The 24182-nt window shown below is 42.2% G+C and overlaps 1 protein-coding gene across 1 annotated transcript in view; it reads left to right on the top strand.

Moving 5' to 3' along the window:
* Positions 1–15517: 15517 nt before the first annotated feature.
* The window catches only part of LOC308298924 (keratin, type I cytoskeletal 18), a gene marked incomplete at both ends in the record, with an annotated part of 12519 nt that continues 3854 nt past the window's right edge, over positions 15518–24182 (top strand). The window contains 7 exon segments of the mRNA XM_080742622.1: positions 15518–15784; positions 16553–16668; positions 16670–16676; positions 18358–18440; positions 18985–19141; positions 23278–23442; positions 23926–24051. Of these exon segments, the coding sequence (XP_080598748.1) occupies positions 15518–15784; positions 16553–16668; positions 16670–16676; positions 18358–18440; positions 18985–19141; positions 23278–23442; positions 23926–24051 (921 nt within the window).

Genomic DNA, 24182 nt, shown 5'->3' with positions numbered 1-24182 from the left:
TAATGCAGAAACCGGTCAATTGCCTGGAAGCATAAAGCAGTGTAAATATAGGGTTTAAGGCTTGTTACACCACTCGCACCAGCCTTGGGTTGTAATTGAAACTTTGTTCATTCAATCTTTTATTTCCTTTTTTTCTTTTTTCTTTTTTCTCCTTTTCTTTTTCAGACGCCGTGGTTGGTGAGGGGAGATTGGCAGCTTGGAGTGGCCAGCGGATGAAGTGACTGGCGCGCTAATGAATAGAACGCTGATTGCAGGATCCACAAGATGCAAATTACCGTGCCCCGCCACCCCTGACGACAGGCAATTACCCGGCTACCCGCCACAGACGCCACTTCGTGCATATTCATCGCATGCCGCTCGTGCATATTGATCAACAACTTACTTCAGGCCGAGAAGAAGTGCTGAAATGCAAGGTGAACATTAGAGCAAGAACACAAATATTAACGTTGAAACGGAAACTACACTGGTAGTGGCACATGGTCATTATTGGGTGGAAACCTTGTATGTTAGTTTTATTTATCATTTAAAAAATTAACTAAACTAGTGAAAACAGCCGATCTACAAGCACACAACGCCTCGCACCGCGAGGCGTTGTGTGCTTGTAGATCTGCTGTTTTCACTACTTTTGTGAGACTGCCTTGTATGATGAAGCAGGGCTTTACTTTGCGAAATAAATTACAAATTTGAAACTTGGAGATACGAGGACGGTTTCTTCCCGACAGTGACAACATGCCAACATTTAACGGCTTTAAACCTGGCGTCCTTATATTTTGGGTCATTATAGGGGGGAAATTTCACAAAATATGTCAAAGATTTTATTTCAAACAATAGAAAATGTAAATGAAATAAAAATATGTATTTCCAGTCAAATGAACGCCCTGGATTTGACTGTAAATGTATGGTAATGTCACTGAGTATAATATGCGGAGCAGATTTAATCATGCCCGTAAAATATACTGAAGACAAATTATAGGAGATAAAGAGCTGTAAAATGTAGCAACATAACCTTTGTTATGCTGATGAATATTCTTCAATAAATTCTTCAACTAAAGTCTAAAGCATTTACCCTGTTTTTATGCAGGAATCATGCGTCAACACAAACAACACATTAAACATAATAACAGACCTATACAGTACATCATGAAACCTCAACAGGACCACACACACGCACGCAAGCACACAGCACAGCACAGTAATAGTACTGTACATCAGAGCTCCTCAACCTTTTCAGGCCGCGACCCCCAAAATAATTATTTTATGGGGACCCCCTTCCCCAAGAGTTGAGAAATTACATTTTGTATAAGGCGGTTCAATACCATTTTCACAATTTCTGTCTCTAATATTTGACAATTTGACCAATATTTGTCATTTTAGACTAGAGGTATTAAAAAGCCCTCAAATTGTCACTTTAGAAATGTGCAGATACCCTCTATACACTTAAACGTTATGCTGGTGGTGTGTTTACTGTTCAGTGAGAAAACCAGTGGGGGGGGGGGGTCCCGACCCACTGGTTGAGAATCACTGCTGTACATCAGCCCTAAGCAGTGAAAATGAACACGGAATATGAATATAAGGGGCTTCTTTCAAATACAATGGAAAAACAAAAGGGCTGCCAGCGGTTAATGGGGCCAAATGAAGGAAAGCAGCACAACATTGGTTTGAAGCTCTCTGCCTCAAAACAAACAACCAATGATCACATTAGCGCAAGCGCTGGATCACAGACGTGTACCGTATGATTATTGTCTTGTGTTTCCTGGTTAAAGAGCCTCAAGCTCTGTTCTTTTCACTTGAAATTATTCTTCTCACCATGATGCAAAGCCTGTTTTTTGGGGGGGGGGGATTCTTGTCATGGATGCTGTAATCAATAGGTATTCATACCCTGGGCCATCGATACAATCCCATATCGTATCATTGTACCAAGTTTGAAGTTATTTCCGAAATGCATTCTTAGAAAGCAAATCCTATAGGAATAAAAAGTATATAATTATAATAATATGAATCATTTTACAACTATAATAATAACAATAATAATAATAATACTTTAACAGCTATATTCATCAGCAATTTGAAAATAGAATATCTATAAGCTCATGTGAGCTGAGCTTCTAGATCTATAAAAATATCTTGTATCAAAATCTTTTCTTGTAAGGTAGCCAGTTCGACCCCCGACTTGCCCAGTATTTGCACCAAACACCAAAGTGTCCCTGGGCAAGAAACGTAACCCCCAACAGCTCCCCCTGTGTGCTCATCAAAGATATCTGAGCAGCCATCGCCGTGTGAAGCTGTAAAAGTGATTTCCTCTCCCCTGGGGCCCAGAAACAACTACAGAAGATGGACAAATTTCACATGCTAGCGGTACAAACTTCTGCTATTCAGGTTCCAGGTGTGAATTAGGGCTGTCACAATATAACATTTTACATGACGATTAATTGTCACTCAAATAATTGGCGATTAACGATTTAATTGTGTTTTTGTCGTTGACAATTACATTTCTGTCTGGCTTGTAGGCTTTGAAGTTGCAAATGGCAGATATGACACGTAACCTTAAATATAAAATGAAATTACTGACATATTTGACAACTTTATACTTAAAAAAGAACATTGATAGTGGAAATAGCCGATCTACAAGCTCACAACGCGTCGCGCGTTGTGAGCGTGTAGATCTGCTATTTCCACTATTTTTGACTTTCTTAAAAATACATTTTTCAACATGGAAACGATTATGACGATTATGAAAAATAATCACGATTATGTCAAATAATCACGATTAGACGATTATGTAATAATTGTGACAGCCCTAGTGTGAATGTATATATACAGTACATGTGGGAAACCAGTACAAGCGCATGCATGCGTGTACCGGTATCTATAAAGCATCTTGGGTAAGGCTCGTTCTAGCAAAGGAGCGCTTGTTTTCGGTGGAGACGGCGGAGGCGCACCGTCTCAAGCGGACTTGATCCACGTGAGACACCACCGAGCGAGCTAAAGCAAGCGAGTCGCCGTGTCGAGCGCTGCGACTCACATTGCGTTCCCTCATGTTGACGAAGACCTGACGATTTACACACAACTTGAACATTGCTGAGTCAGGTGCTCGGATGGCTCAGTGGTAAAGGCCTGCCCACCCCCACAGGGATAGTGGGTTTGACTCCACCATGGTGCATCCGGCTTTGTCATGCATCTATACCAGGGTTCCCCAATTAGTTTTCCCCAAGGGCCAAATTATGTCTAGGGTACCAAGCCGAGGGCCACAACATTGCAGGGGGCGACGGTGGCGCTCCCGCTACTCCAGTGACAGTTCAGATATCGTCGTTGTCGGGTGAAAATCTTGTATGTCCAAAACCGTTCGTTTTGCATTTATCATTTTAAAAATGATTTAAACTCGCGGTGCGAGGCGTTGTGTGCTTGTAGATCGGCTGTTTTCACTACTTTTGTGCGACAGCCTTGTTTGATGAAGCAGAGCCTTACTTTGCGAAAGAACGTACACATTTTGAGATACGGATTTTCCACCCGACAATGACGATATGCTAGTGTTGTTGCTGCTCTTATAACACCATTATTACTGGGGTTGGTGGGGGCCAGAAAGTAGCCCCCCGCAGGCCGCAAATGGCCCGTGGGGAACCCTGATCTATACGAACACCTGTGTTCAGGGGAGGGAAGCCGGATGGGGAGGGTGATAATAACGTCACTGCACGTTTCCGCACTGGCTCGGGGGCAGCGGGGAGTGTTGGGCGGGAGGAGTAGTAGGTGAGTCAGTAGGATACAACAGCGGTGGCAACATACAAATGTTTGTTTCGGTGGAATCAATTGGCACAGCGGCTAAATTGTGGAGAAAAGGGGGTAAAAAGCTAAAGAACACACCCGTTTCACTTAGCCTTCAAACTAGAAAATACTGTCCCCGAAGAAACAGTGTGGGTTCAAGTGGCACGCACAAGTACAGTATGATGATGATGTATAAACCTACATGATGTCACATGACGTTTTCTGAAAAGGGACATATGGATAGGGACGTGCATACAGTATAAATTGTACCACCTTGCACACTTGCCTGACTAACGGCTCACTGGGGGTGGGGCCGAAGTCCCGCGTCTGGCGGTGCAACTGCCTTGTTTTAGGTGTTTCAGGGTTCCCACGGTCATGAAATTCCTGGAAATATTTTGAAATTAGAAATATATTTTTCCAGTACTGGAAAAGTTGTGGAATTGATCAAGGGTCCTGGAAGGTCCTGGAAAAAAATAGCTATGCATTGTCTTTGGTTATTGATTTTGTTAATACCTCTGAAATGACAAATTAAACATTGGCCAAATTGTCAAATATTAGAGGCAGAAATTTTGAAAATAGCCGATCTACATGCTCACAACGCCTTGCAACGCGAGGCGTTGTGAGCATGTAGATCTGCTATTTTCACAATAGAAACGTGTTATACAAAATTCCTCAACTCTTAGTGCTCGTCAGGGTGCCGGGTCCCCAGTTAAAATATGATTATTTCGGGGGTCACAGCCTGAAAAGGTTGAGAACCACTGGCATACACTACCTGTCTTTGGGCATTGCGCATAGGAGTAAGTGACTTGTTATTGAGCTGAATTATTGTTATATAGTCCTGGAAATTGGGTTAAATATTCTGGAAAAGTTTTGGAAATTAATTGGTAAAAATGTGTGGGAACCCCGGTGTTTGTTTTTTTGTTGTTGTTATTTCGGATGCGTCAACCTATTACTAGTTAGGAGTGAGAACGGCACTTCAGTAGGCGGGACTACGGGGAAGAGTGAAAAAGTACCCTACAGGGGATCCCATCGCATCGCAACAGCCGTGGTAAGATATTCACTAACTCGTCAGTAGCGAGAGTGTACGCAGTACTGTTGTGTATTATTGGTGTTTTTTTTCTGATGTTATTACCCTGCTGTACTGTACCTTGCAGTATTTCTCTTACTCTGTATCTGTATAACTCTAACTGTTGTGCTGCCTCTGGCAAATGAATTTCCCCTGCAGGATCAAAAAAGCTATATCTTTCTATCTGCTACTTGAGGAAGGAGAATATGTTGCCAATATAAACCAACCTCCCTACGATTTAAGCTGCATAAAAATGGTTGTGTCCTTAGTCAGCTCAGTATATATACAGTAAAGGTAACACACGCACACACACACACACACGCACACACACACGCACGCACACACACTCGCGCGAGCGCACGCACGCACACACACACACACACACACACACACACACACACACACACACACACACACGCACACACACACACACACACAAAACTCCCTTTCAACTTTTCATACAGTACATTCACCAGCTACACATATAGATCTGTATCTTAAATGTTACCAAGCCCTCTGATAATGATCTCCACACACATTCTGAGTGGTCTGACGTGTTCCCCACACACACAAGCAACCTGCACTCAAGTGCAGAGGAAACCTTAATGGTGGTGTTTGGGGGGGGGGGGGTCAGTTGTTAAGGCGATATAAAAGAAAGGATAAGCGCAGGTGCTAACCTCCATAGTTGTTCACATATATCTGTCTGCAATTTCTGCTTGCAATTTCTTCACCACAGATTCTTATCAGTGGCTGGCTAGTGCACTTAGATCTACCCATCAGCCTAGAGCTCAAATTAAACCAATCAGTGTGACTACACTGCATTGACTTGCACAACAAAATCCAGAGCCTTAATTTAACCCCACAACCCATAGCATGCCTGTTCTGGGGGAGAACACAAGGGTGAAGATAGCCGAGCAGCAAGAAAAAAGGACGGTGCCAAGTATAGGCCCCCGGAGGACCTTTGGCAAGGATAGGCCTAAAGGGTTTAACTCCAGTGTAAAATACTCTTCACGGTAGGTAGGCCACAGAACAAGCCAGGGGGCAGCCGGGGCACGGTGGCTCAGTCGGTAGCGCGCTGTCGCCTCACAGCTAGAAGGTCCTGGGTTCGATTCCCACTGGGGACATTGTGGGCGCTGGGGGGATAGGTGAAAGGGCCTTTCTGTGTGGAGTTTGCATGTTCTCCCCGTGTCTCCTAGAGTAGGTACCCTCACAATAAACATGCAGTAATCGTGGTCTTCCCCGGCCTGGCCAGCCAGGGCGCCTGATGGAGGGGAAAGGAACTGGTTGGAATAATGTGTTCCTTCCACGCGCTACATCCAACCGGGGAAACTCCCCCCTGTCAGGTGTAAAGAAGCGGCAAGCCCAGAACTCGTAACATGGCGACCGTCCAATTATAAAGTTAAAGTGGTTACATTGTTATGATGTCTGTCTGTCTGTCTGACTGACAGAAAACAAGCATGCAAACCCAGCCTGCCAACAAGTGTTTCCAACAACAGGAAATAATCACTTCAACACTGAAGTGACTATTGAGAGGCGTCAGTCTGATTTAAAACCAAAGCAGCAAGGACGTTGCAGCATGATATCACACTGCTCTCCTGGCTGCTACATATAGAAAGCAATGTATGGCTAATGTTGCATTAATACATTTGATCTTAATTGTGACCGGGGGGTCGCAAGTTTACTATGAAAACCGGCACATCTTGTCCCTGTATCTGTGTATCTCTGAAGGTGGTTCCCCTGACACATCACAGGTGATATCACAGGTGACATTACCTATGTAAAAGTCCATATTATGGGTATTCCCCAGAATCCCTTTTATATGAAGATCCCTGATGTCATATAGGCCTATCACTGGGCAGATGGCCAATACATGGCCCATATCTGTGTGGCTGGTTCAGATAGGGATGTATGGGTATAAAATATGTTGTGATGTCATGGGAACCACACTAACAGATTCCTTTTTATGCCCATATATGGAGATCCCTGATGCCATCAATATTAAGCCCATATCTAACAGGACTTCATATGGGAATGCCCATAAATGGAGGAAGACAGCACATATCTGTGTGGCTGGTTCAGACAGGGATCTCCATGTATGGGCATAAAAGGAATGTACTATATACAGTACATGGATCACCATATATGGGTACCAGGGGTCTCCATATATGGGTAACTGGTCCGATATACAGTACGTCACTGGCCAGATGGCCCTTTAGGGCGAGGTCGCGTGTCGCCCTGAGGCGTCTTACTATTATAATATAATTTAATCTTAACACATAATGTATAATAACCTATACGTTAACTCAGGATGCACAAAACTACAGGTGAAGATGAAAAGAATTGGATGCAAAATAAAAAGCAACAGACATCTAGACTGGAAAAAAAAAAAATATATATATATATATATATATATATATACACACACACACACACACACACACACACACACACACACACACACACACACACACACACACACACACAGAGAGAATAAGATAAATGAATGCTAACTGCAATTGGTTGTAACATTTAATTTATTTCTTTGTAAAGATACCATGCCAAAATAGACTACTGCCCCTCCCCCCATGCAGCAATTAATTAATCAAAGTGTGCATGGATGAATGTCATCAGTGTAACATATATGACAAGTTTCTACCATAAGGGTAGATGTATGATCACATGATCAAATGTGACAGAGGTCTTGAGGGGTTAAGTGGGGTCATGGGTAGTACGCTGGTGTCACGCCAGTCTAATCATCTATTTATTGACTCAACAACCAAACTCTGACCCACCATGACTGACAGAGTGGACAAAGATAGACAAGATAGATAGATATATAGATAGATAGATAGATATATAGATAGATAGATATATATATAGATATATATATAGATAGATAGATAGATAGATAGATAGATAGATAGATAGATAGATAGCGGTGTGAGCGTGTAGATCGGCTATTTCCACTATCAATGTAATTTTCTTTTGTCAAATATGTCAGTCATTTCTTTGTATATTTAGGTTATGTGTCATATCTGCCATGTGCAAATTCAAATCCTAAAAGCCAAACAGAAATGTAATTGTCAATGACAATTGAGTGTGTGACAATTAATCGTCATGTAAAATGTCATAATCGTGACAGCCCTATAGATAGATAAATAGATAGATCTATCTATAGAGCTACACATTGATATACAGACAGACAGTCAGACAGACAGACAGACAGACAGACAGACAGACAGACAGACAGACAGACAGACAGACAGACAGACAGACAGACAGACAGTGTATAATAATCTTCAATAATGGTTGGACAATTTCAACAATCTATGGATGGCAATGGCATGGTTTGCTGTTAATTATGTGCAATGTTGTGTGATCACACTTGTAACATAGCTCGTTGCTGCCCTCTTCTGGGAAGCACCGGTGCACACGTTGCTCACTTTGCTTTGTTTGAAAGTCCTACCTTGTTCTGTTGTATAGGCTGCATATTCCAGACTTAGCCACACAGTGGTGACAGTTTACAGGACGTCAATCATTTCCATTAAGCAATTTCGACCATGGTTCCCTATGTTGATGTTAGTCATGTATATAGGCAACAACAAAAAAAAGCACAAACATTTCAAATTAGTTTAATAAATTTGCTAAAATATTGTAGATCTGCTGCTATTTTAACTATTTAAAAATAAAGAATAAAGTATAAAACAGGGCTTGGGTAGGTTACTTGTCTGCAGTGCAGTAGTTTACAGTAGTAAACACTGGCAATAAACAATGCATGCAGCATAAAAAGTATTGCAATTAGCATTTAATATAAAAATATTCTCAGTTTATGCAGTAAAATGCTCTTAAGATTGTCAATCAACAATGAATATAGTAAATGAATATGCCAGTCAACAATAATAATGAATAATGAATATTCAAATGGCTATTTACACAGTTAGTGAATGACTACAGTCTGTTAGCAGACAAACAACTAAATAAAAACTAAACAAAAACTAACCTATGAAGACTAAAACTAAGACTTCTTCTTTCGTGTATCATCATCCGTGATGATTGGTTGACATCATTTTATTTCACAAGATTTCTTGTTGCTTTATTGATAATATTGTCAAAAATATAAAAACTAGACTAAAATGTTAGTGAGGGACTAGTGGAGAAGAGATCCAGTAGAACTGAAAGACAAGTAATTTTATGTTTGGTTGCACTCTCGGGTGTTGCACTCTGAAAATAGTAGATCGGCTATTTTCAGCATGCAACAAGTGTTAAATCAGCCAATGCAATCAAGGCCTGACAAAATACATTTTTGTCGACAAAATCAACTGTAGATTTAGTCGCCTCAAATCTTATGATATTTAGTCGATAAAAAAAACTAAAACATTTCAGATGACTAAAACATGACTAAATAATGGAATGTTATTCAAAAGACTATGACTAAAACTACTAAATCACACTAATCAACACTATTCTCCAGTTGTAGGCTATACTTATGTGTTTTTTGTAATGCAGTGATGTTACTAGGTTTTCAATGTAATGGGTCCCGGGACCCACAGGTGGTCATTCAAATGGGTCCTAGTATAGTTTTTTCTCAATCCTCAATATAAAGTTTACGCGCGCAAAATGGCGTCGGACGTCGGTGGAATCAAAACATTGACGTTTCTATCGCCTGTTTAAGACTTTCTACGTGGATTTTATTTGTGTTAACATAGGGTAAAGTAGGATGCTTTCACCCATGAACAATGGTGGTGTCTGTGGATTTTTTTTATTTTATTTTTTACCGCGACGCGGTAAATTATTTTAACATGGACTCCAATGGAGGCGCATCCCCGGGACCCCAGGACCATGACATGAATGAGTCCCTGGGTGACTTGAATGAGTTTTTGATGCGGGATGCGCACGTAATGACATCACTGGAATGGTTGATATATCACCACTTGTCAGGTCAGTCAGGATATGATGGTGTTTTCGTTTTTAGTGTAATTTTATTGTTTCCTGTTTTCTGTGTTGGACTTTACTGTTGTGTTTCCTGTTTTCCTTTTTACTGTTACCTGTCTTGCATGCTCTTACTCTGTGATTAGGTTGTCCTGTTGGTTCCTTAGCCATTGTCTATCGAGTTCACCTGTGAGTAGTTGTTTCCCTACCAGAGGTTCGGCAGGCATGCATTGCAGAGTTTTAAGTGGGTATAGGTCCCATATATGGACATACCGGTATAGTATATTGGCTCTGTGGCTCTGGACAACTGGATCTCCATTATATACCTATATATGGGCATATCGGGTTTGTTTATGGTTATGTATGAGTCATAGTGACATGCCTGGCTATATATGGCCTTATCTGCTTTGTTAATGGTTAGTAGGGGCAGGCCCATAGGTCTACTAACCACTTTAATATAGGATATGTATTTGTATATATCTATGTATACTATGTATGTATGTATGTATGTACAGTATGTACAATATGTACAATATGTACGGTATGTGTGTTGTTTTCTGTGGGTGATTGTCAGTTTGTTTGGTCCAGTGTTCGTGTGAGTTTTGTGTTTAGGCTTTGAGCCTTCTGTAAACTGGTTTAGGTTTTGTCTGCCCTGTTATTAAACATTTCTTTAATTGCTCCTTGCCTGCCTGTCCTGCATAGAATGTGGGTCCTACTCTACTCTGCACTCATCACCTTCTCACCACTGCTGCTGTACAAAGAACCTGTTAAGCCCCTGTATGGTTATTTAGACTCTAAAGAACCTTAAACCTGTAAAGTTTAGAGGTTCTCTACTGATTCTTCAGCTTAGTTTAGGAACCTTATGGGTCTATGTGTACAGTATATAGCACCATTTGATCAAGGTGCTATATATCACCAAGAGGGTCCCTCATTTTCAGTGCCATTTACAGTACTGTGACATAAATGTAGAGTAATTACATTTTGTCATAAAATGAGAATAAATAAAAGGCCTACAAGGCTTGGTTGTTTTGAGAAGATCATTTGATAAGCTATAGTGCTGACAATGCACGAACACCACACGCACAAGCACACCCGCACACACACACGCGCACACAAGCACGCGCACACATGTGCACACAAAGACGCACGCACGCACGCACGCACGTGTGCGCGCACACACACACACACACACACACACACACACACACACACACACACACACACACACACACACACCTTTCAGGCGACTCATGGTGAGCTACTGTCCATGAACACATAGGTATTGATATAATACAGGGAGAAATTGTTTGTAAGTTTCTTCCAGTCAAGCTAACAGGTATCAACATTCCAGTCTTCACAAAATATTATTTTCTATTTACATCATTGATAAAAAATAAAAAAAAATCCCAAACTGTAGTTTTAATAAACTGTTAGAAATAAATATATATTGTTTCTTTTTGGTGGGCTTTAATTGTCCTCTTGGACAGATGCTCATTATTTTACACAGGCCACCAGAATAATAAGGGTGGACATTCTCACGATTAGGTCCTTTGTTTTTGTTTCAGTCATAGGCAGAATGGCCCACATCATAGTCGTTTTAAAATAGCTTTGGCCAGCTGGTTTTCCTTGTTGCTGAATATTTTACAACTGTTGAGGACACAGCGTGTCAGGTTACATAAGGAGATAGTGGAACCACAGGAGGACTCAGTGACACTGTCTAGGAAAGGTTACACCTGTGCCCATACACAGTGGCGTCAGTTCAGCAAAAGCTAGGGTATGGCAAAGATGGGAGTCCTCATGGAAAAGAGGCACTACATTTTGTATAACACGGTTCTATTGTGAAAATAGTAGATCTACATGCTCGCAGCGCGAGGCGTTGTGAGCATGTAGATCGGCTATTTTCACAATGTCAGTTTTTTACACAGGTTTCTACAGTTTCTTGGGCTATATGGCAGCCTGGAATGGTTGTTCAAGTGCAGCTAAACTTAGCATGTTAGTAAACGTGCCACAATTAACAATAATGCATTGCACCTGTGCAGCTGAACTGCAGAACCTGGGAATATACCATTTTGTCAAGCTGGGAAGAATACAAGTCTGGAGAAAATGTTCCATTTGTAGTTATTTTACTGTAATCTAACAACATAATAACCAGCGCAGATACAAAAAGACATTCATGGATTTATATTTAAAAGTAACTTTTATTTTCCCCCCTGGGCCCAGGGTATGGCAGCTGCATACCCCTGCCATACCCAATTGACGCCCCTGCCCATACAGGAAAGGTTCATGTCAGTGACATGCACTCTATAACAACATATCGCTTATGATTATGGGTACGAAATTGATGTGCTTGCAATTGGCCAATAATTCACAACAAAGTTATATATATATTTTTTTTAAAAGACCTCCAAGTCCTAACACCAACCTCCAAGCTATTACAGCTTTTCTATCATTGTTAAAGACCGCCTGGAATGCTTTCTAAAAAGTAGAATGAAACACACTGGAGCAGTGTGGATAATTATAAGCCTCTTTATTAAGTATAAAAGACTGATGTTTTGATGCTGATGCTGTTGCAATGAAACAGAAGTCTATTATACGTAGCACCTTAACCCATTAAGACCTGGAATTATTTTATACTTCAGCTACTGAAAAATAGCAGATATACAAGCCCACAGCACAGCACCGAGTGTCGCACTGCGAGCTTGTAGATCTGCTATTTTTGAAAAATTCTTGAACATTTGTGCAAATCTTTGAATATATATATTTTTAAAAGCAAACAATTGTAACTCAAATATTTGCTTCTGAGGGGACCCTGATACATAATATTTCGAGATGGGGGTCGGTGGCCAAATACCATGCATGAACTCCCTTTGAGTCTCAACTTGAGTATTGTTTGAGCGCCCACCCGACTGCCTCTCTCTGGGTAATGTGGGGTGGGATCATTGGTAATGTGGGGTGGGACCAATGAAGGGATCATTGGTCCAGGGGCCCCCTTCTGAATCTTAATCCACTTCTATTGCAGGGTTCTTGAGCAGGGACGTGCTGGCCATTGGGAAAAGCGGGACAACTCCCGAACGGCCTAGGTCTAGGCCGGCCATTAGGAAAAAATTAAAAATAAAATGTCTGCCTTCGTTCCTGCTTCATCATACAAGGCCGTCGCACAAAAGTAGTGAAAACAGCAGATCTACAAGCACACAACGCCTCGCGGTGCGAGGCGTTGTGTGCTTGTAGATCGGCTGTTTTCACTAGTTTAAATCATTTTTAAAATGATAAATACAAAACAAACGGTTTTGGACATACAAGGTTTCCACCCGACAACGCCGAAATGTAACTCATGTAATTGGCCCACTGGCTTGTCACTTTGTCACAAATCTTTGAGTAGCAGCAGCGCTATAGAGAGAGATCTCAATGAGGGCCTCTCCAACTCTTTTTCCCGGGCTGAATCAGAGGCCCAGCACGTCCCTGTTCTTGAGTACACCTGCTTGACACAAAACCTGCAGGTGCTGCCGACATGCCTACGTTGGAGCTACACTGGAGCTCCTCCCTCTACTTGCTTACCTGTATAAAGGCACACCTGCAGCATCACCAGCACAGAGCTGCCTGCATTCCTCTGGATCCCACTTCTTCCTCTAGTTGAAGACAACCCACCCGTATACAAATACCAGCTATATACGTAAGTAAAAAAAGAACTCTCTTTATTGATTTTTACACTGAGAAAGCTATGGAATTCATCTTAAAAGACAAGTGTTACTTTATTGATTGAAATATCTGTGAATTTCATTAATTATTTTAGCAATAATTCAGATGATGATTCAGAACTTTAAAACTGATCCATGCAATATGTGTCATTGTGTAAAATGCAATTATAATTGTGGAAGTGCAACACGTGTAGGCCTATATCCAATCACAATGCTTAAAGCAATAGCTTGTGTCACTAGTAATGTACTTTCAACAAGAGTTTCATAAGCATTATTTTATACTTTGTCAAGCGACGATGTCGCACACCAAAAATAGCCGATCTACAAGCTCATAGAGCTTGTGGATTGGCTATTTTCAGTGTGCAACACCATCATACGACAGAATATAAATCAGCCTTTGTTCTGTTTTGTCCTCTTCTGACTCCGGCTGAATGTTCAAGTCATAACTACATCTTTTCAGCGGAACAGCTCCTCTGCGGATAGCGAGATGCTCTCGAAAAATGACATGAAATGGAAAACGATATGAAAGACCATTTCCTGTGGAACAATGTGCTTCCTTGTGCCACTGGAATTCTGTCTAAATATTTTCCCGACCATTTTCCTGAGTCCTCCAATCTCTCATCTGAACAAGGACTGCCTGTCTCTTGCCTGGGTCCTTTGTAGTATTGTGGGAAACCAGTGTTGTGAGGATCAGGTGACAGCGACAGAGAGGTTCCCTTGACCGCTAATCTCCCACTGAAACCTTGCTGACATGCACACACGCGCGCGCGCACACACACACACACACACACACACACACACACACACACACACACACACACACACACACACACACACACACACACACCGCACGCACGCACACTCACCCATAACATGCACACTCACAGACACAGAGTCCCTGTCTTACAGGTGGTCAGGACACCTACAGTAAGAGGACCCTCCTACGATTTAAAGACCCCATGCAATTTGAACTGGCATTCCTCTACTTTGAACACCTGCTAGCCTAAAGTAAACCCAGATAATATCTAGTTCGGATAAAGTTCTGATTTCCGATGTGGGCAAAAAGTGATAACCCTGAAAATATGTCTCACCTATGACTAACGTATGCTTTTATCTTTCACAGTTTGGCATTGCTTGACAAAACTTAAGTGGAAATATTCAAGTTGTGGCCATGGATGGTTTCATCCATAGTCGCCGGGAATCCTATTTCCAACAACACTATAACAAGGCTATAGCTTATAACACTTCACTCTCTATACCTTCAAAATAGGTTCATATTATTTGGAGCTAAATCCTCCACTTCTGCTTTCATGAAATTGCTATTAGCATCCTCTTGACTATCAAATGTGTCTCATTATCATAGAAATTGAATACATAAGGGTGTCCTCAGCCCTAGTGAGGCTCTCTTGTTTTGACCCGGGGTTGAGCTGCAGTCATTTACATTTGAAGTGTACTCTTGGCTGTGTTGAGTCGTACTTGAACAGAGCTGAGATGAATTGACTGGAGCGCCTGTAACCATAAAGTCAGACATGCATTAAAGTTTATCTCTAGAGGCAGATGGTTAGTTTGAACAGCCAGTGATGCATCCTCAGTGTGTACTTTTGTTTCCTTAAGGGGAATGCTAGCTACTTTGAGCTTATATTTCAAGTACAGGCCTTATGCTAGAATAGAACAGATATAGTTTAAACATCATGCAAGAGCAAGCCCATTGACAAAACTAAATCGGGCTTAAAATCATCACTACTCCTTTGTAACAGTCTAAGCAGCCTTATTCCCTTTTGATCTTATGTGTTCTGCTTTTAACAACTCTCTCACCACTTTCATATCCTTTTCATTCTCAGAGCAGTGGGCTACTTAACAGTCCACCCATTCTCTTCAGATTCTTTTGATATCTTTCCATTGACGTTGCTACAACATTCAGTGGATATTTCACAGTAACCTTAGTAGCACCAATTTAAAAATAGGTTTTCAACCACTTGAACCTTGTGCGAGGTGTGTCTCAAACCCAAGTATGAACATCTGAACTTTCCCTTCAATTCCCTCTGTCCGTCCGCCACAGCCACCCACCATGGCTTCCACTATGTCGATGAGGAGCTTCTCTATGGGCCGCCAGCCGTCCTTCTCCAGCCTGTCTCTGAGGGACAGCGGCCGCGCTCGATCCCGGGCCTCCGTGTCGTTTGCCGGAGCCAGCCCGCTGTCCCGCTCAGCCTCCGTCAGCAGCCAGGACCTCAACGGGCCAATCAGCTTGCAGCACAACGGCATCCACGGCAACTCCACCAATGAGAAGGAGGCCATGCAGAGCCTCAACACCCGATTGGCCAACTACCTGGAGAAGGTCTGACGATTTACCTTGGGTTTTCACAAGGGGGGAAAAGTGGCACTGACTTACTAGGGCCTAAGGTGGAGGGGGCCTTAGTTATTTTATACTTTAGCTATTGGCAAATAGCAGATATAATAGCAGATATACAAGCAAATAGCAGAGTGACGTGCTGCAAGCTTGTACTGTATATCTGCTATTTTTCAATAGTTAAAGCACAAAATAACGCAGTGAATCCTTGTACCCAGGGCCCAGAATTTGGTGTGACAATCTGTGACCTTGTTGTTGTTGTAGACCTATTTTGGAATAGCCAAAGTGTAAAATGTGATAAAGTGGGTAAACATATTTTTATGCTACATTAACACATTTTTGCTGAGGACCCCCTGGAACCCCATCAAGGACCCCTGGGGGTCCCTGGACACCACATTGAGAACCACTGTCATAGACTGTAGCTACATCAGCAACCCAATATTCATTGATAGGCTATTTTTGAGTAGCCAAAGTATGCATTTTATGAGCTAGGGGTTGTATAGAGAGTGATGTTTTTTGTGAATGTACTTTTTTGTGTGTCCGGGTGTAGGTATAGAGCAGTGTTTTTGTACACTGCCAAAGTAACAGACTTGTAAGGGTCAATTTAGACCCCCATAAAGGAACCTAGAGAGTCCCTGAAATCCACTTTGAGAACCACAACATGTTTTTAGTGAATGTTGTTGTGTGTGTCCACTTTGAGAACCATTGACATAGAAGGTGGTGTTTTAGTGAATGTTGTTGTGTGTGTCCGTCCAGGTGCGTTCTCTGGAGCGCTCCAACGCTGACCTGGAGATGAGGATCAAACAGCACATGCTGGACCGCATCCCCAAAGGTCATGACATTGACAGCATGATGGCCCAAGCTCATGCTGTGGAAGGAGGTACACACACACACACACACACACACACACACACACACACACACACACACACACACACACACACACACACACACACACACACACACACACACACACACACACACACACACACACACACACACAAAAACACACACACACACACACACACACACACACACACACACACACACACACACACACACACACACACACAATGAACCAGCACACAACAGCCCTGCCAATCGGGCTCAGCCCTATTGGCACAACGGTTTGTGTGTTGGCCTGGCATGTGGGAGTCCCGGGTTCAATTACCGCTTCCGTGCATCACTACACATGCACATGCATGGCACAAACACATGCTGTAGTGCCCAAAGTCCCTATACTATGGATGCTACTGGTTGCTGACGCTCAAGATCGAAGTTCAGACCTGTGATGTGTCCCAAGAACTGATGTCCAAACATTCCAATAAAGTTCAACATAAATGATATTTATTTTGCAGCCAAGTCCTATACTTTAGCTAATAAAATAATAAACATAAATGCATCTATCACCAGCCTCAGTCACAAACACAGTCAAAGAACTGTGTGCCTCTAACATCAACAACACCTGCGCCTCATTACAGAGCATGTTAAATAGACAATTGGTAATACGCAATTAGGGCGTGACCATGTTCCAACTTCAGTGACATCATTAATAGGCAAATGGCTGAAATGGCTGACACTGGCTGACACTGTACATGCAACTAATCCTTGCACAGACGCACACAATGCAATGTTTGCACACACACGCAAGCACGCACACACACTCCTAATTACATACTACATACACAGAACAGGACAGTACATGCACACAAGAACAGGAGCGTCACAATGACACCCTTACACCATTTGTCTTTTTATGATAAAGTCAACACATTTTAAATTTTCTTGATTCTCATTCACGTCTTTCAGGGAATTGATGTGTGTATAAATGGAGTGCAATGCTATGATGACAGTCTGGTTTTATTGATTTACATAGACAAAGCATTTGATGCAAATCTCCTCGTGCAGGATGATGCATCAGGGCCAGACAATGACCTACAGTTGCACTTTGGATTAACCTGTAACAAAATGACCACAGACATTCAGTTCAAAATGAGTCTACCCATTAACCCAAGCAACAATGTTTAACAACTGCTTCTTCATTAACCACTTTCAACCTATTTAGAGCATGTCACTAAATAGTCCAAAAATGCAAAGATTCTACAAGCTAACAACGTGTAGCAATGCAAGGCATTGTTGAGGTTATAGATCAGCTCATTTAGCTATTTTTGAAAAAGTGGTTAAGCGGTTAAATAAGGATACACACACCTTTTTCATGTATCTCTCGTACTGCACTTTAGGAAATGACAGATATAGATAGACCTTTATTTGTCCCACGAGGGAAACTCATTTGTCCTGGCCGCAGTTGTTTGTTTGATTGATTGATTGATTGATTGATTGATTGATTGATTGATTGATTTGGACGATTGATTGGATGCCCATGATTTGCGTTTATGAGCTATTAATGGGTATAAATATGTGTTGTCAAATACATTAGTAAAGTATGTGATGTAGCAGAATACCTGTACGTGGAAAATGTACACCAATGGAGTATGTGCATATATACACTGTAGGCCTACATTATGATGATCTGACCCATGGGGATCTATGTTGTCCATTAGGTGAGGAAGAAGACCCTGGAGAATGCTCGTCTCATGTTGGAGATAGACAACGCTAAGTTGGCAGCAGATGACTTCAGAATCAAGTGAGGGATTCATTCAGTTCAATCTAGATTTTCAACAAAAACTGTTGCTCTACTGCAGTGGTTCTCAACCAGTGGTCCGTGGACCACCAGTGGTCCTTGAAGGGATTCCAGGTGGCCCCTAGCTAAATGATGGAGAGCCGGTAACCCAATGGACCCTTATAGATCTTTAACTCTTGAGAGCGTAAAATGAAACCAAATGTTACGGGTCCATTTTGGTTTCATTTTACGCTCTCAAGAGTTAAATTATTGTTAAACATCTGCATTACTTAATTTACTTATTCTGAGAATGTAGAATAATTGTTATTTTGATCAACGTTAGCATGTTATTTCTCCCATGCTACCACATCAATACAGCACGGAATTGATTGGGGTCTGAGATGCAATATCTCTTCAAATGGTGGCTCCGTGGCTTAAATGCTGAATAAATAATGGGCCTTGATATGAAAAGGGTTGAAAACCACAGCTCTAATGGTCAGGTTTCTCTTATTGGCAGCTGGTTCGTCTCAACTTTGGGTCTTTTCTTTTCTATTCTTGCCCCCTGCAGGTGGGAGACGGAGCTGGTGATGTGCCAGTCTGTGGAGAGGGACTGTGTTGCCCTGAAGAAAGCTAAGACTGACCACGAGCAGCTCATTGCCACTCTGAGAGGAGACCTGGACAGCCTGAAGGAAGAACTCTACTTCCTCAGGAAGAACCATGAGGAGGTACAGTAGAACAGTGGTTCTCAAACTTTCAAATGTCAAGGTCTCCCCTTAACTCTGACAGTGTACAAATGGAACCAAATAACACGTAAGGGTTCATTTGGTTCCATTTGTACACTGTCAGAGTTACAGACTTGTATGGGTCAATTTAGGCCCCCATAAAGGAACCCACAGTCCCTAGAATCCACTTAGAGAACCACAGCAGTGGAACAGATTTTTCTTTAGTTCTTTTCCCTGCGCCAGCAGAGCGCGCAATTACTGCGTCTGTGTTTACGCCCGTAGCCAATCAGGGACCAGTATTCATGGTGACGTCACCATCAACAGCCAATGGGGGACCAGCATTCTTGGTGACGTCACCAACAACAAGTGCGACCTGATATACAAATAACAAGACACGCTCTGCTGGCGCACAAGGCCATACATGGCCATGAGTGCACAAGACTCAAGTTGCACCTCGACAGAGTGCAGTCTAGTTCTGCATACTCTGTTCCAGTGGTTCTTACAGTTAATAAGATATACTTATACCGGTATGTCCTTATAAGATGCTGATAAATATATTATTTGTAAACAACAACACCTTCTTATTCCCCTATGAGATACAATAATCCACCACAAAGAAATAAGACAGGAGAGTGATTCAGAGTGAGAATGGAATGTTTACTATGGAGAGAGAGAATTCAAGACAGGTACAGTACAGAAATAATGGTTCAATGGCTCGTGCTCTCTCTGACAAATGATGTTTTGACATGAGTTTAAGTATGGTCATTTGGTCAGTCAATGGATGACGTTTCAACAGTTCATAGGATGTGGGTTCCATATATGTGGCAAAGAGTTCATAGGTTCACGAAGGGATGACCTTCCCTGGTGTCTGCATGACACTAGGCTGAGCCTTATAAACCAAAACAATTCAGCGACCTTAAGCAACGCTACGGCAACGGCAGATGACAACGGTAAACGGAAATGATCCGTAAACCTGCCGTCGCTGCAGCCGTCTCTAGTACGGCAGAAGGTCCCTTCCCACGTAGCGCCTACTCCGTCTGCTGCGTGTACGCGTCGCCATGGGAACCAAAGCGTTCAGTGAAAGGGGTGGGAACCCGTCGCCGCCGAGGCTTTGCTTAACCATTTTGATCGCTATGGCGATTATGTCATAGCCGCCGTAGTCCGCCTGGCGTTGCCGTCCTGAAAATCATCTAGCTTAACGTCGCTATTGTTTTAGGCACAGGCTCCATGGCAGTAGATAAGGCCTCATTTCAGAGACCTTGTGAGTATGGCACAGTCACAAGCTGTGCCTTAGCCCTTAGGGTCAGGTGGTCAGTTGGTCATCAATATGAATTGATAAAAAGATGATATAAACCACAACAAAATACCTAACAGATGCTTATTGACCTTATTATTTGTTCATAAAGGCTATATAATTGTTTATAATAGCATTGCTCCACTATGAAATTATCAGTCCATTTGGTTTCATGTGTACACTCTCAGAGTTACAGTCCCATATTGGTTCATTTAGACCCCTGGTGGTTCACAGACCGACTTTGAGAAACAGTGCTCTATTATATACAGTATAGTAAAATACGGTATATGTTTCCTGTCTGCCTTTGATATTTTTATATCAAACCCCATATTTTCTTTCCATCATTTTAATGTAGTCCTTTGTGTTTCCCTTTCCCCATTCACTCTGACTTCCTCACCTTTTACTCCGACCCCTCTTTACAAGTAACAATGCGTCTGGTATTTGACTGACCCAGTTTGTCAAGATTCATTCCCATTCCCTCACAGAGGTCTTTTCAGACGACTACAGAGATCGAGGGACAGAGAGAGAGAGAGAGAGAGAGAGAGAGAGAGCAGGGACGTGCTGGCCATTGGGAAAAGCGGGACAACTCCCGAACGGCCGGTTCATTCCCGGCCGGTCCAGGCCGGCCATTAGGAAAAGATTAAAAATAAAATGTTGGCCTTCGTTCCATTTTGGGGGCTGGGCAAAGTACAAAAGTAAACAAAGTAAATTGTCACTGTCGGGCAGAAACCTTGTATCTCCAAGTTCCAAATGTGTACATTTTTTCGCAAAGCAAAGCCCTGCTTCATCATACAAGGACGTCGCACAAAAGTAGTGAAAACAGCAGATCTACAAGCACACAACGCCTCGCGGTGCTTGTAGATCGGCTGTTTTCACTAGTTGAAATCATTTTTTAAATGATAAATGAAAAACAAACGGTTTTGGACATACATGGTTTCCACCCGACAACAACGAAATATAGGCCTAACTCATGTAATTGGCCCACTGGCTTGTCACTTGTCATGATCTGAAATGGCAAATCTTTGAGTAGCAGCAGCGCTATAGAGAGAGATCTCTCTCTATAGCGCGCAATGAGGGCCTCTCCAACTCTTTTTCCCGGGCTGAATCAGGGGCCCAGCACGTCCCTGAGAGAGAGAGAGAGAGAGAGAGGGAGAGGGAGGGGGAGGGAGAGAGGAGTGGGTCCACTGCTGTGGTCCTTTAGTTACCGGCGACAAAAGGAGTGAACGGGTCTGGTTTCACAAACCTACTCTTTCTTTCTCATCAGCTGATATGATAGGAGCTGATAAGTAGCAGCCTCTGGGGTTAAGGGACCTGAGACAAACCCACCCCCTCTCTTAAGGAAGAATTAACCTCATGAACCCCTAAGTGTCCGCATTCTGGGTCAAACATTCATTTAAAATAGCCAATCTACAAGCTCACATAGCAGTGTGACGTGTTGTAAGCTTGTACATTAGCTACTTTAAAAAAAGGAGGGGGGAGTGAGTGATATAGTGTAGAGGGAAAAGGGAGGGGGCCAAGTATAGAGCCCTGTGGGACTCACTTAAGATGGGAATTGTAGAGTCACAAGATTAGCAGGGTTAGTGCTTGATTTAGAGTTATATCCACTAAGAATCATTCTCCCACACATACTGTACAACCTCTCAATGACTTTCTGCCAGTAGGCCCATAGATTTCAGCCTTTCCCAAATGGGGGTTTAATTCTCAAAATGCCTTTTCTGTCAAACTTTTAATGCGTTAACTAAGCACTTGAACCCTTGTGGCCCTATTCTGAGCATATCCTTATAGGCGAACATTCAGCGAGAATAGGCATATATTCTGTGAAAATAGACATACAGCCTGCAGACTTTCTGATGATCATGTTTCAGGCGAGGTCCAATTTTACATCCCACTTTCAATTCACACGTCTTCAGATGAGCTGATTATTATTTATTTTTTTCAACCTTTTTTTCAACTTATAATTTAAATGTACAGTATATTTATTCTTAAAATACTTTTTAAAGAACGTTTTTAAAGAAAGGGTTAAATCATTGTTGGCCACAAGTAATGTCCAGCCTGGCCCAAGAGGGAAGAAAATCAGGGGACAAAGATCGATCTATGGGCTTATTTCAGGCCAGTATTTCTCAACCATTTTCATGTCGAGGGGGCTATAGGTAGGACGGGGCCAAACCCCTTAAGGGTGCTTTTTTTCCTGGTTAACCATTACAGTATAACCAACCAACAGCCTGAAGGCTGTTTCCAAAGGTTTGGAATTGTCTCCTAGCAACATGAGTGTTAAACTGTGCATAAGTTGGACGGTGGAAGATGGAACAGGGGTAACGTGAGCCCATTAACAATTGATAGAGAACAACTAAATAATGAAGATGCTCTCCCGTTCGCTCTGTCACCCAGGGGTGTAGGATTCACAGAGGACTCACCTCCATATGGTGCCTGTTCACACAGATGTTAAATGCACCTCCACACATGGATATGTCAACTAAGCATATAGAAAAAAATAACACCCAGTGTGAAGTGAGCGGTGCTATTTAGGCGGGACATACAGACACAGGACATGTTCGTACATACAGACAAAGCCAGAAGTAGGCCTATAGGTAGCCGCTCAAAAACAACAAAAGTGGAAACATACATACCCAAATGTCCACACTAACACATTTATGTTGTTATGTACCGGTATGTATTAAGTGTTAAAAATGAGATACCAATTTCATTCAGTCAGGACTCTATAGCAATGATAACTCAGAATATAGAGCCTTAACCTTTTAACAAAATGCTTTGTACACAAAGTGTTATGATACGAAGCTAATGCCTTGTTACGCTATAAGCTGGACCCTCTTGCCTGTCTCTATAGGAGCTTGACCAGATGAAGTCTCGTATTGCCAGAGATGAGGTGAATGTGGAGGTTGACTCTGCCCGTGGACCAGACCTGGGCGCAGTTCTGTCAGAACTGCGCACTCAGTACGAAGGCATTGTGAAGAAGAACAAGGAGCAGGCGGAGCACTGGTACCGCAAGAAGGTCAGTGGTCAAATATACTTTCAAATTAATTTTCATAAGTTATTTCTATAGTTTTTAACAATCTAATAATTGCAATACCGTTCTCCTGGTGTCACGACAGGTTAATAATATCAAAGGGAAAAAGGAAAAACACTACTAGTACTAAAAGACGGTATTGCAAGTCATCTCTCGTAAACCAGCTGGCAACTTTCTACTTCTGAAAGGAATATTTTGTAGTCCTGCTTCAGTGCCAGCTTTCTGGAGAGAATCGTATACGAATTCTCAGGTAGTTTGCAAATAATTTGAAGGCCATAGTACGTTTGGGTCCAACTGAGCGCACTGTTCAGTCAGTTAGTGGGAATACAAATACAAAAGAAAAACAAAACAAGTGAAATGTAGCTACAGTCCATTTCACAGACCACACCAGCACACCATCCTCACCTTTAGGATACTATGAAAAATAGAATGACTTAAAAAAATGTGTGTCTCCATGTGTGTCTGTAGTTGGACAACGTGCAGAATGAAGTGAAGGAGAGCAACGAGGCGCTGAGAAATGCTCACAGTGAGCTGACCGAACGGCAGCGCTTCCTCCAGACGCTGGAGGTGGAGATGGAAAGCCTGCACAAACAGGTATGCTGGAAATCGAAGTGGAAAGATGGCATGAGTCGATCGAGTGAAAGATCTTGTTTTTGTGTCTCTCCTACCTCATGAGATGCCAGCACATCTTAAGCCTGATTTATACCTTGTCATAATGACAAAGT

Source organism: Nannobrachium achirus (genome assembly GCF_963921795.1).
Source record: "Nannobrachium achirus genome assembly, chromosome: 15".
NCBI classification, from domain to species: domain Eukaryota; kingdom Metazoa; phylum Chordata; class Actinopteri; order Myctophiformes; family Myctophidae; genus Nannobrachium; species Nannobrachium achirus.
Note: the sequence above shows the minus strand (reverse complement) of the source record. Positions and strands in the feature narration are given on the sequence as shown.